This window comes from Bos javanicus, chromosome 16 (assembly GCF_032452875.1).
Source record: "Bos javanicus breed banteng chromosome 16, ARS-OSU_banteng_1.0, whole genome shotgun sequence".
Classification (NCBI taxonomy): Eukaryota; Metazoa; Chordata; class Mammalia; order Artiodactyla; family Bovidae; genus Bos; species Bos javanicus.
Genome location: NC_083883.1, coordinates 35,663,342 through 35,676,064, shown reverse-complemented (window position 1 = coordinate 35,676,064; position 12,723 = coordinate 35,663,342). Strand labels below are relative to the sequence as shown.

The following is a 12,723-nucleotide window of genomic DNA, read 5'->3' as shown; positions in this document are numbered from 1 at the left end:
TAGTCCCTGCTAGTGAAGATAAGAATTTGAAGAGTCAATATAACTTAGGGGTTAGGAATTTGGACCCTGGGGTTAGACCACCTGGATTTTGAATCCTGTCCTGTTTACTCATGAGATGTTTGACTTGGGCAAGTTAATTTCTAGGTGCTTCAGTTTCTTCAAGTATAGCAATCTTAGGATTGCTGATGGAGTTAAATTATTAACCTAAGTAAAGTATGTAAAATAGTGCCCAGTAGATGGTAGACATACAATGAATAGCTCTGTTTCATTGAATTCGGATAGTAGTGCCACAACTAGAAACAGGAATTAGTAACTTTCAGATCAAATCAGATCAGTCACTCAGTCGTGTCCTACTCTTTGTGACCCCATGACTTGCAGCACGCCAGGCCTCCTTGTCCATCACCAACTCCCGGAGTTCTAAGAAAAGGAAAATTGATCAGCTTCTGTATTTCTCCAAAAGACTTAGAATGTGATTTTTTTTTTTTTTTCAAGTTTAAGAAGTTAGGTTGCAGCCAATTTTGTCTAACCATGATGATGGGAAATGGTCATGAAGGAATGAACCACTGGTAATCCCTAAGCTCCTTTTAGGGGATGTGTCAAACCCTTCTCCCATCAGATCTTCTCAAGGAAACATTCACAGTGCAGTGAAATGATCATTTTGATTCTTCCTTTGTTAAAGAAGGAATTAACATCCTCATTAAAGATGTTTGTTAACAATGCAATAATGAAAACATGGCTGCACAAATGGAAAATGGGTTTCTAGATGATATATGTTGCTTTATACATTCTAGAAAGTTGAATTCTGTCATTTGGAGAAATTTTTGAAATTTGTGTTTTATCTTTCCTTTTGGGTAAAAATAGAATTTCCTTTTTCTGCCTCTTTGGAGACAGCTAATGAGAATGAAATGGCAATCCACTCCAGTATTCCTACCTGGAAGATTCTATGGACAGGGGAGCCTGGCGGGCTACAGGAGTCACAAAGAGTTGGACATGACTGAGCACAAACAAGCAAAACAAATGAGAAGAATGTCTGTGTATCTCTTCAGGTCTTGGCTGTTGAGTCATTGTGGAAGCTTAACGAAATCTTCATTCGAAGCTGTAAATAGCTGTTTTACCTAGTTTAGTGAGATGTTTCACTAATAGTTCAGAGGATGTATTAAGAAAAGCTTAGAAAAATATTTTTTTTCTGCATCAACTTCCTGTGAAATAATAATTGTGAGTGAAACTTCTGATGTATAATTTTCTGATCTAGATTATATAACAATATCTAATAATAACTAGATATTATTAAATTAGTTTTCTCAGCTGATTTTCAAGATTTTTTTATATGTTATTCTTCACAACAGTATTATGAGATATTCAGCTCACAGTTATTTTCTCTATTTTGGGCTCAGACATTGCGGCTCTAAGAGGTTAAGAAACTTTCCCAGGGTTGTGCAGTTAGTAACAGTGCTAGGAAAGACTCCCAGTCATAGTTGATTAGCCATACCGTGTAGTGGTGCGTTGAAAGGAGCACACAGTCAGGTCGGCCCGGATTGGATTGTCACTCTATTCTTTACTTAGACTTTCACGTGCCATTTAACTTCTCTAAGCCTATTTTTTTAACTATAAAATATGGGTTAGATAATATATAGAAGATAATATGTATAAGACTGTTCCAAGACTAGCGGCAGTTATGTGAATCAGACAGCTGGCACAGGTGCCCAGTCACTAACATATATGCCAGTGGTCGTTCCCACCCCATTCTTTTTGATGTAACATAACAGGAAGTGTATTAAATATGCAAAAGTTTGTCTCCAATTGCCTGTCTTTTGAAAGTGTGTTTTAAGTCTTTATCTTTATTATATAGATACTTATCGTAGAGTAATGCATATTTATTTTTTGAGATCTAGTTAAGTAACACCACAGGCTATTTGGAAAGAAGCAACCATGAACTGGGAGGAGTTCTGGGTTTTCATTCTGTTCTTTGTTGTTCAGTCACCCAGTCATGTCCGACTCTCTGCGACCCCATGGACTGCAGAATACCAGGCTTCCCTGTCCTTCACCGTCTCCTGGAGTTTGCTCAGACTCATGTCCCTTGAGTTGGTGATGCCATCCACCCATCATCCTCTGTTCTTTAGCTGATTAATTTTACAACCTTGGGCTCTGTTATTCTAACTTCTCTTACCTATGAGATAATACACAGAAAAATGTTTGGGTATCATAGAGGTGATTGTTTGCTGAAAAATGAACTATGTGATCAGATAAAGGAGCTAATGTTTTCTGCTCAATGAAAAACCAGATAAGACTTTTCCTTTCACATGCTGCTTCCTTTCTGCCTTATACCCACACACATGAGCTAATGATTTGATGAAAAGCCAAGAGGATTTTTACTCTCGAGCATTTAGTAAATATTCAGCTTATCATCTTGGTTTTGAATTAATGCTTATTGAGGTACATTCTTTGTAAGTTTCATATTTAACCCATCATACGCTCCAGGATTTCCTTTTTAAACCTAAAAATGCTACTTGAATACATCCTTCCGAGTAATGATGCAATCTTTGTTTCATTTATATTGGAGTTTTTAAAGTGAGTTTCTTAAAGCTACTACCCTGAGTAAGTAGTACCTCTTTAGAAATATAGAATTTAGTAATTGATTTGGAAGTCTTAACCTCAATATTTAAAATAGTATAGAAATATTTAGGGTATATAAAAAGCTTGGGCTCTGTTAGATTAGTTAGATTAGTTAGATTAGTATGCTACTACAAGTTCCCAGACAGTTTACTACTAGGAGTTAAGCTAAAATGAGAGGTAAATAGCTAATTCATTTTACTAGTATTTTAATTAATTTATTTAATTTGTATTCAAATTACAGAATAAGAGACAATAGTTATTAAGTGTCCTTTCTGTTGCATATTTCTTTATCTGTTCAAATATTTGAGTGTCATGCATGTCTGCTCAGTTGTGTCCTACTCTTTTGTGACCTCATGGACTGTAGCCTGTCAGGCTCCTTTGTCCATGGCATTTTCCAAGAGCACTGGAGTGGGTTCCTATTACCTGCTCCAGGGTATCTTCCCAACCCAGGGATCAAACCCACAGCTTTTGTGGCTCCTGCATTGGCAGGCGGATCAGCCATGTGTAAAGTATATTTATTTATGAAATTAATATATTTATTTTTAAAAAGAAGCAACCATCTTTCCATTATGAATGTTCTCACCTTCGTGAGCAAACTCAAATATTTCTGCATTGTTTCTGCTGTTTTTTTCTGTTAGGTTTTTTTCCAATTCTCTGGATTCTGCTGACTGTATATCAAAGAAAGCAAGCAGCCAGCCTCTAGCTGAAACTGCTGTCACAGATAAAGAAACCGATGCAGGTGAACCAGATTGTCTAGAGGACAAGAAGTTGGTTGATACCAGTGTATCGCATAATTCCAGTGAGCAGATTCCAGATGACGTGACTGTGATGGCTGAAGAGTCTCAGTCTTTTAAGACCAGCACATTCACGAGGACCATATCACCACCCACCTTGGGGACACTAAGAAGTTGTTTCAGTTGGTCTGGAAGTCTTGGAGATATTTCAAGAACTCCGAGCCCCTCTCCAAGCACAGCATTGCAGCAGTTCCGGAGAAAGAGTGATTCTTCCACCTCTCTGCCTGAGAATACTGAGAAGTCTGATGTAGCTCCGTTAAAAAGCGATGAGTCAAGTGATGAATCACATCCCTTACATGACGTGGGTTGCTCTTCACAGTCTCAGGAAAGCATGGACTTGTCACCACACAATTTAAATGCATCAAAACTTTCTCAGCCTTCTAGTAAGGATTCAGATTCAGACGTAAGTCACATTCTGAAGCCTTTGGTTTCAAATTCATATGTAAGAGAAAATAGGGTGTTAATCAGGTAATTGAGGAAACTTTGCCCGTGTTACGGAAATAATTGGTTGTTCTAATTTTTCACTCTAGACCTTACTGTATAGAAAGTTCATGTTTTACTCACCTGAAGGACTTCTCTGTATCTTTCATATTTTAGACTCTTATACTTTTAATCTAGCTGTATATCTTGAATCATCACTTATGTGTTCCACTGATAAGTGTCTCAAGTTGTGGAACACTTAAGACCTAAGAATGATAAGCTTATTGAAGTTATTATAAATTTAATATTTAAATCCTTCAGACAATGTTTGAAACCTTATAACTAAATGACCCTATTAACGTGTGGTGTTTGTCTTAAGTTTTAATACTTAAGAAATATATAAATTTTTTACTCTTATTATTCTTGTTGTAAGTCCCCTTTATGATAAAACAAGATAGTAATGTAAGGGATTTTATGTTATTCTGTTTAAATTAATAAAAGCATTCTAGCCATTTTTTCTTATTCATAAAATAGCTTTATTCTTACTTAAATAAAATCAAAGCTCCAAATAACTACTAGGAAGACCCAGTGATGTCATATTTTAAAATGACATGATGGCATAAGAGCATTCTTTAAATCTGAGTTATCTCAAATTTACTAATTTCACATACGTCATTTTATGTTCACAACTGTAGTTACCAAGTTGTAAGAACAATTATAACCTTGGTAATATTTGACAGAATTTTGAGGTCTGATAATCCTGAATATTAAACATCTAAGAAATCAGTATGTCTCTGTGTACCTGTGGTCCGTTGCTCAGTTGTGTCCAACTCTTTTTCGACCCCATGGACTGTAGCCCACCAGGCTCCTCTGTCCATGGAATTTTCCAGGCAAGAATACTGGAGCAGGTTGCCATTTCCTTCTCCAAGGGATCTTCCTGACCCAGAGATAAAACCCACATCTCTTGTGTCTCCCGCATTGGCAGGTGGATTCTTTACTACTGCGCTACCTGGGAAGTCCAATAAATCAGTATATCTTGTGTTTATCAAAAGGAAAATATTTTATTCAGGTTCCTAAAGGAAACTTGAGTTGTATTGGACTCAAAGAAAAAAGCCTAGTTAAAATGTGGAAACAAATTTTCATTTAGGGAAAGCTGAAATCAGTTAATGTCTTCAAATCCAAAATCCATTCCAGTTTTTTAAGTAAGAGGGGCTTCCCTGGTGGTTCATCTGTGAAGAATCTGCCTGTAATGCAGGAGATGCAGGTTTTAATCCCTGGGTCAGGAAGATCCCCTGGAAAAGAACCGGCAACCCACTTCAGTACTCACCTAGTAAATTCCATGGACAGAGGAGCCTGGTGGGGTACAGTCCGTGGGGTCGCAAAGGAATTGGATAGGACTTGGCAACTAAACAACAACAAAATGCCAAACCAAACCCTTGAGACTTTTGCTACTCTTTTCCTGTTCACTCACTTTGTGTTCAGTTCATCCATACTGTTTTAAAGACTGTTTCTTTTAATATGAGCCTCCATTTTAATGCCATCTTTTTCATTTTCCACGTCTTACTGCATTTTTCTCGGGGCACTATTTGGTTTCCATCACAGTTGTTTCTTGAACTTCTTTCTTTCTTTTTTTTTTTTTAAATTTTATTTTATTTAACTTTACAATATTATATTGGTTTTGCCATATATCAAAATGAATCTGCCACAGGTATACATGTGTTCCCCATCCTGAACCCTCCTCCCCCCACCCACCCCATACCATCCCTCTGGGTCGTCCCAGTGCACCAGCCCCAAACATCCAGTATTGTGCATCGAACCTGGACTGGCAACTCATTTCATATATGATATTATACATATTTCAATGCCATTCTCCCAAATCATCCCACCCTCTCCCTCTCCCACAGAGTCCAAAAGACTGTTCTATACATCAGTGTCTCTTTTGCTGTCTCGTATACAGGGTTATTGTTACCATCTTTCTAAATTCCATATATATATGTTAGTATACTGTATTGGTGTTTTTCTTTCTATGAGGATACTTTCAAGTCCTCTGAACTCCTTTAGGGTATTTTTGTTCCTTTTCCAATAGACATCTTCCTGTTTTACTAACTTTGTAAAGCTTGCTTACCAGCTCACAGCCTAAGAGCTCGTCATGCTGACAAAACTCTCCACATGTCTGTCTTCTGGGCAGTCATTTTTGTGCTTACAGTTATAGAAACATAAATTCTCTCCCCTCACCAAAAAAAAACCAAACTAAACTAAAAATCTTTCTTTAAATCATCTCTTGCCACCAGATGTGGTAAATTTCCCTTAGGATAAAAGGATTAATGGTCAAACAATTGGGACAATAACAGGTAACTTAAAAATTATGTTATCTTTCTTTATTCAGAAAATGTTTTAGAGTGTCACTGACGTTTCATTTTGAATATAATTTTTACTGTATGATTCTGAAGAAAATGCATTGGAGATTTCCATTGGTGGTTCACTGTGAAAAGCAACAACTGTATACTCTACGTTTATTAGGTTCATTAACCCTATTTGAGGTTAATTAATCTTAGGATCTTACTCTTGATCTTTCTTTTAAGAAACAATATAGCCCAGAGTCATCACTACTATGAGCAAGGAATGTTAGTGTTTCTGTAAGTTACAATCCAAATTAAAGGAATATTTTTGACTTTTGGATTGCTTTTTAAGTATATAATGTTATGTAGAATCCCAAGATAAATATATATATGTTTTAAATCCTCTTGAAAAATGCAGAAATGTAAAGTCTCCTGAATTTATTTATTTACTTTCTAAAGTCCTTGAAAGGGTGCAGCATCACATGGATTCTGTATCCGATGGCTTACGCAAGAAGGTTGCTTAGAAATTTGGCATGAAGCATGCCATTGTTTCCATGAACATGAGTTGCTTTTCCCCAGATTACTGTGACTTTGTTGAGCATTGTTCTTTGCTTTGTACACACAGAAGCATATCTCTTGCCTGGGTAGAAGTCAATTTCATCTCAGGCATATGTCCGCTCAGTCGTGTCCAACTCTTCGTGACCCCGTGGACACAGCCCACCAGGCTCCTCTGTCCATGGAATTCTCCAGGCAAGAATACTAGAGTGTATTGCCATTCCCTTCTCCAGGGGGTCATCCCAACCCAGGAGTCAAACCCGGGTCTCCTGCATTGCAGGCAGATTCTTTACCATCTCAGCCACCAGTTATAAACACCTTCAATTTTAAGAAGAGCTGTGTGCTCCTTCTGGTTCTGGAGACCCCACTTAGAGCTTTTTAATTTATATTTTATACAATTTACTTCTCCAGCTGAAATTTCTTACTAGTTTTCTGTAGTGAGACTGGCAAAGATCATTCTTTCCACATTAATTTTCTTTTATTGTATTTCATGCTTTTAGTACTTTTTTTCTTCTGAGAAGTTACATTTTATTTACACTGATTTTTCTCAATTTACTTGTTTTATGTTTTGTTGAATATTGGTCAGTTGTCATAAAATCTTGATAGTAAAAATCTAATTTTGCTTTATTTTTCAATCTTGGGGATCTAGGAATCTGATTGCAATTTTAAGTCACTTGATAAACAAGGTAATCAGAAATCCAAGCTACACTTGTTTCATTTTTCGAAGAAAGACACGCCTCTAAGAAACAAGGTAAAACACTTATATAAATTACTTTTAAATTTCAGAAGCAGGGCATGCTTATTACCAGGAAATATGTATATAAGCAAATTTAAAACTCAAAGTGCCTGTATTCTTATTTACACAAAAATGTCTACCTTCGAATCTTTAAGACCATATTTGTACTTGATTTGTATCGGGTTGGCCAAAACGTTCCTTCAGTTTTTAGGTAAAAATAAAAGACACATTTTTCATTTTCACCAAGAACTTTATTGAACAACATATTCATTGTTTTGTTCCACTACCTTCTGCTATTTTCCAGGCAACTTCGTAACTCTATCTTCCCAAAACTTTTTATCATTTTGAATAAAGAATTGTTCCAGGTACATTATTTTCAAAATTTTATAAAGACCAAAATAAATGAAAATCCGAAGTTATAATATCTGAATGTGGCAGTTAAATCAGAAAACCAGTCTAGCTGTAAATTTTTGCCTGGTCATCAAAGAAACCTTGTGGTATCCTGATGGAAGATGACACGTTTTCTGTTGACTCTTTTCATCTAGTGCTGCTTTCAGTTGGTCCAGTTGGGAGCAGTATTTGTTGGAATTAATTGTTTGGTTTTCCAGAAGGAACTCACAATAAAGGACTCCTTTCCAATTCCACCGTATGCACATCACTTTCTTTTTTTTTTTATTTTATTTTATTTTTAAACTTTACATAATTGTATTAGTTTTGCCAAATATCAAAATGAATCCGCCACAGGTATACATCACTTTCTTTGGATAAAGACTGTCCTTCAGTATGGTTGGTAGTTCTTCTGTTCCGTGATCTCTTCTGTTCCACATTGTTGAACAGTGTCCACTTTTGATTGCCTGTCACAATTTGTTTTTATAACAGAATGTTTTAATTATGTTTAAGTAGAAAATCACATGCATAAATACTGTCAAGGTTTTTTTTTTTTCACTTGTATGGAACCTAAACTTCAAAGCAATTAAAATAAGCAAGCTGGTGCATATGATTTTCAACATGTGATTTGGATATTTGAGTATGTGAGTGAGCTATCTCCTGTGTGGTATAACTTTGATCTCAGTTTATATCTCCCTTTGATCACTGTCAACTTGAATTGGTCTACCTGACCGTGGATCTTCATCTAGCAAGAAATTTTTACCTTTCCTGGAATGAAAAGTGAAAAATGAAAGTGAAAGTTGCTCAGTCATCTCCAACTCTTTGCAACCCCATGAACTATACAGTCCGTGGAATTCTCCAGACCAGAATGCTGGAGTGGGTAGCCTTTCCCTTCTCCAGGTGATCTTCCCAATCCAGAGATTGAAGCCAGGTCTCCTGCATTGCAGGTGGATTCTTTACCACCTGAGCCACAAGGGAAGCCCAAGAATACTGGAGTGGGTAGCCTATCCCTTCTCCAGCGGGTCTGCCTGACCCAGAAATCAAACTAGGGTCTCCTGCATTGCAGGTGGATTCTTTACCAACTGAGCTATCATGGAATAATAAAGTATAATATTGCCAAAAATATTTTTAAAATTCCATCTTCAATATTAAAATGACTGCACAGAAATTCACTATTTTTTTTTTTAAAGCACACTAATATGAAAGCTGTCACAATGCTGTCTAACAAAATTGTTTCAAATGAAGTTATAGACAAGGAAGTGCTATTAGAGCCATCTTATGGAAAAAACCTAATGAACATTTTGGCCAACCTAATAGGTGTTTAAGTTGTGAAACTTGCTTTTTTTTTTTCTTTATAGTATTTAAAGATCTATTTCATGTACTTAAGTAACATTACTTATAATGACTAAAATATGCCATGGTGTGGGTTTAACTAATCTTCTTATGTTTGTCCTTTACTCTAAACATTTTTGTTATACCAAACAGTACTGCAATGAAGATTTTGTTGATAAATGTTTGAGTACTATACACGTTCTTAATTTTTCATGGGGATGAATTCTGTGGAGTGGTATTACTGGTCCAAGGGCAGGTATGATGTAAAGCTTTGATGTGTATTGCAAAAAGGCCTTCTAGAAACTGGGTCCCTGATAAGTCAAGGGTTTTTTTCAGTCAGACTATATAAATATTTGTGTGCCTGCATAGTGAAAGCTCATAAGTCAAAAGCCCATTTTATGTATTAAGTGTCTTGCCAGTATCAAAATACTAATTCCTAACTTAAAAATGGGCAAGAGACATGAACAGAGATCACAAAAGCAAAAAGCCCAAGTGGATGATTAACATATAAAAGCATGTTCAACCTCATTAGTAATCAAATAACACAAATTAAAGTAAGGCAATGGCACCCCACTCCAGTACTCTTGCCTGGAAAATTTCCATGGATGGAGGAGCCTAGTAGGCTGCAGTCCATGGGGTTGCTAAGAGTCAGACACGACTGAGCGACTTCACTTTCACTTTTCACTTTCCTGCATTGGAGAAGGAAATGGCAACCAACTCCAGTGTTCCTGCCTGGAGAATTCCAGGGACAGGGGAGCCTGGTGGGCTGCCGTCTATGGGGTCGCACAGAGTCAGACATGACTGAAGTGACTTAGCAGCAAAGTAATAAAATATAATTTCTTACCTCTTATTTTTCCAAAAGTTTTTAATTTACTGATTTTATAAGGGTATAAAGTGCTGAGATGAATAATCACATTTAAGATATCATAATCCTATTAATTGGTATGATTAATTATCCCAATAATTAATTAATTAGGATAATAATTACTTAAGATAATCATATTGAGGAGAATAAGAATTGCAGTGCCATTTCTGGAAAGCAATTTGAAAGAGTTCAAATAATTTAACCCAGTAAGTACATTCTAGAACTTGAACCTAAAGAGATAATGAGAACTTAAATACAAGACAACTTATTCTTGCATTGGTTGCAATAGTGAAAAATTGGGGGGAAAAATCTAAACATCTAAAAAATAAATGGGTGAAATACATTAAATACTTTGTTGGTTTTAGTGGACATATATTATTTTTCTTATATAAGAAAGCTATATTTATATAGTTAATAATGTTACTTTCTTATGTTTATTTGTAAAAGCATAGAAACTTTACAAATATTTTTAATAAGTGACTAGTACATCTATTTGAAAGAAGGTCATATCTCATACTATGTAAATATAAAACTGAAAGATATTAAGGATATAAATGCAAAATATGTAAATATAAAGTGAAAGTTGCCCAGTCATGTCCGACTTTTTGGGGACCCCCAAAAGTATGAGCTGTATAGTCCAAGGACTAGATGTATATGAACTGTATAGTCCACGGACTTCTCCAGGCCAGAATACTGGAGTGGGTAGCTATTCTCTTCTCCAGGGATCTTGCCAACCTAGGGATCAAATCCAGGTCTCCTGCACTGCAGACGGATTCTTTACTAGCTGAGCCAACAGAAAATATAAGTTTCTTTTAAAAATCTGAGTGAGAAAGACTTTTTCAAACAGATCCTGTGTTGTAAAAATTTCCATATCATTTTTGAATGAAAAGGGAAACCATACTATTAAATAATATGTATAGCATGGTGTTTTTGTTTGCTTAAACTCTTGACAATACGCATATTGTGTATGTTTGTATGTGTGTGTGTGTGTTAGTCACTTAGTCGTATCCGACTCTGTGACCCCACGGACTGTAGCCCACCAGGCTCTTCTGTCCATGGGATTTTCCAGGCAAGAATGCTATAGTGGGTTGCCATTCCTTTCTCCAGGGGATCTTCCCGACCCAGAGACTGAACCCAGATCTCCTGCACTGCAGGCAGACTCTTTACCTTCTGAACCTCCAGGGAAGCCCATGTTTGTATAATCATGGTAAAAAGTCTGGAAAGATATTAAAATTATTTGCAGTGATAGGACTAAAGATATAGAAAGTACTTTCTCAAAAGAAGTTACGTCTGAACATTAAACCATCATCTTTTTATTATTATTATACTTTCAGATTTGCATTGTCAGTGTTTTAACTGACACTTCTGTTTTGGTGACAGCTCCCCAGATGAACCTTCCCTCTTGCTCCCTGGTGTCCATCTTCAGTATATAAAATCAAACTCATCTTTCTTTTTTAACCTATAACCAGTGCTTCTTAAAGCACTTATCAGCTGTAGTAATATTTGCTCTGTGTCACTTAGTTTCAAAATCTTAGGGTTGTCCTCTTTCTTTATAACATCCAGCTAGATCCTTCTTTTTCAAGGGCTAAAGAAAAACAATCAGGACATCTATACCTATCTAAATCCTGTTTCTTTCTCTGTCTTATTTCTTGTTCTCCTTTTTTCCTATCACCAACATCCTAATTTAATATTTCATCTTTCAGGTGTGAATCTGTCCATTCTTTATACACCCTCTACTAGGTTCATCAATTTTAAATCCTTGTTTTATATTACCACACTTATACTGTCCTAAAAAAAAACAGTAACAAAACTTTAATGGCTCCACATTTCTAGCAGCATACAAGTCAATGGATTCAAGGCGCAGATAAAGACAAATATCATATGACATCATTTAATCATGGAATCTTTTTTAAAAAATGATACACATGAACTGATTTACAAATCAGGAATAGAGTCACAGACATAGAAAACAAACTTAAGTTGCCAAAGGGGATAGTGGGGAAAGTAGGGTAGGGACATAAGCTAAGTGTTGGGGATGAGCATATACACACTGCTGCTACTGCTGCTAAGTCGCTTCAGTCATGTCCGACTCTGTGCGGCCCCATAGACGGCAGCCCACCAGGCTCCCCCATCCCTGGGAATCTCCAGGCAAGAACACTGGAGTGGGTTGCCATTTCCTTCTCTAATACATGAAAGGGAAAAGTGAAAGTGAAGTCGCTCAGTCGTGTCCAACTCTCAGCGACCCCATGGACTGCAGCCCACCAGGCTCCTCCGCCCATGGGATTTTCCAGGCAAGAGTACTGGAGTGGGGTGCCACTGCCTATATAAAATAACAAGGACCTACTGTATAGCACAGGGAAATATACTCAGTATCTTGTGATAACCTGTAAGGGAAAAGACTCTGAAAAGAATATATATGTAATATATATGTGTATATAAATATACTCAGTATCTTGTGATAACCTATAAGGGAAAAGGATCTGAAAAGAATATATATGTAATATATATGTGTATATAAATATAGTCAGTATCTTGTGATAACCTATAAGGGAAAAGGATCTGAAAAGAATATGTATGTAATATATATGTGTATGTAACTGAGTCACTGTGCTGTACTCTTAAAATTAATACAATATTGTAAATTCTGCCTCAATTAAAAATCAATAGATCAACTTAAATGTC

The 12,723-nt window shown here is 36.3% G+C and overlaps 1 protein-coding gene across 1 annotated transcript in view; it reads left to right on the top strand.

The window, feature by feature from the left end:
* Positions 1 to 12,723, top strand: part of EXO1 (exonuclease 1) — a 48,479-nt gene that overhangs the window by 26,684 nt on the left and 9,072 nt on the right. Inside the window, exons 11-12 of the mRNA XM_061382522.1 lie at positions 3,252 to 3,810; positions 7,371 to 7,472. Coding sequence (XP_061238506.1) covers positions 3,252 to 3,810; positions 7,371 to 7,472 — 661 coding nt within the window. The remainder of the gene's footprint in view (positions 1 to 3,251; positions 3,811 to 7,370; positions 7,473 to 12,723) is intronic.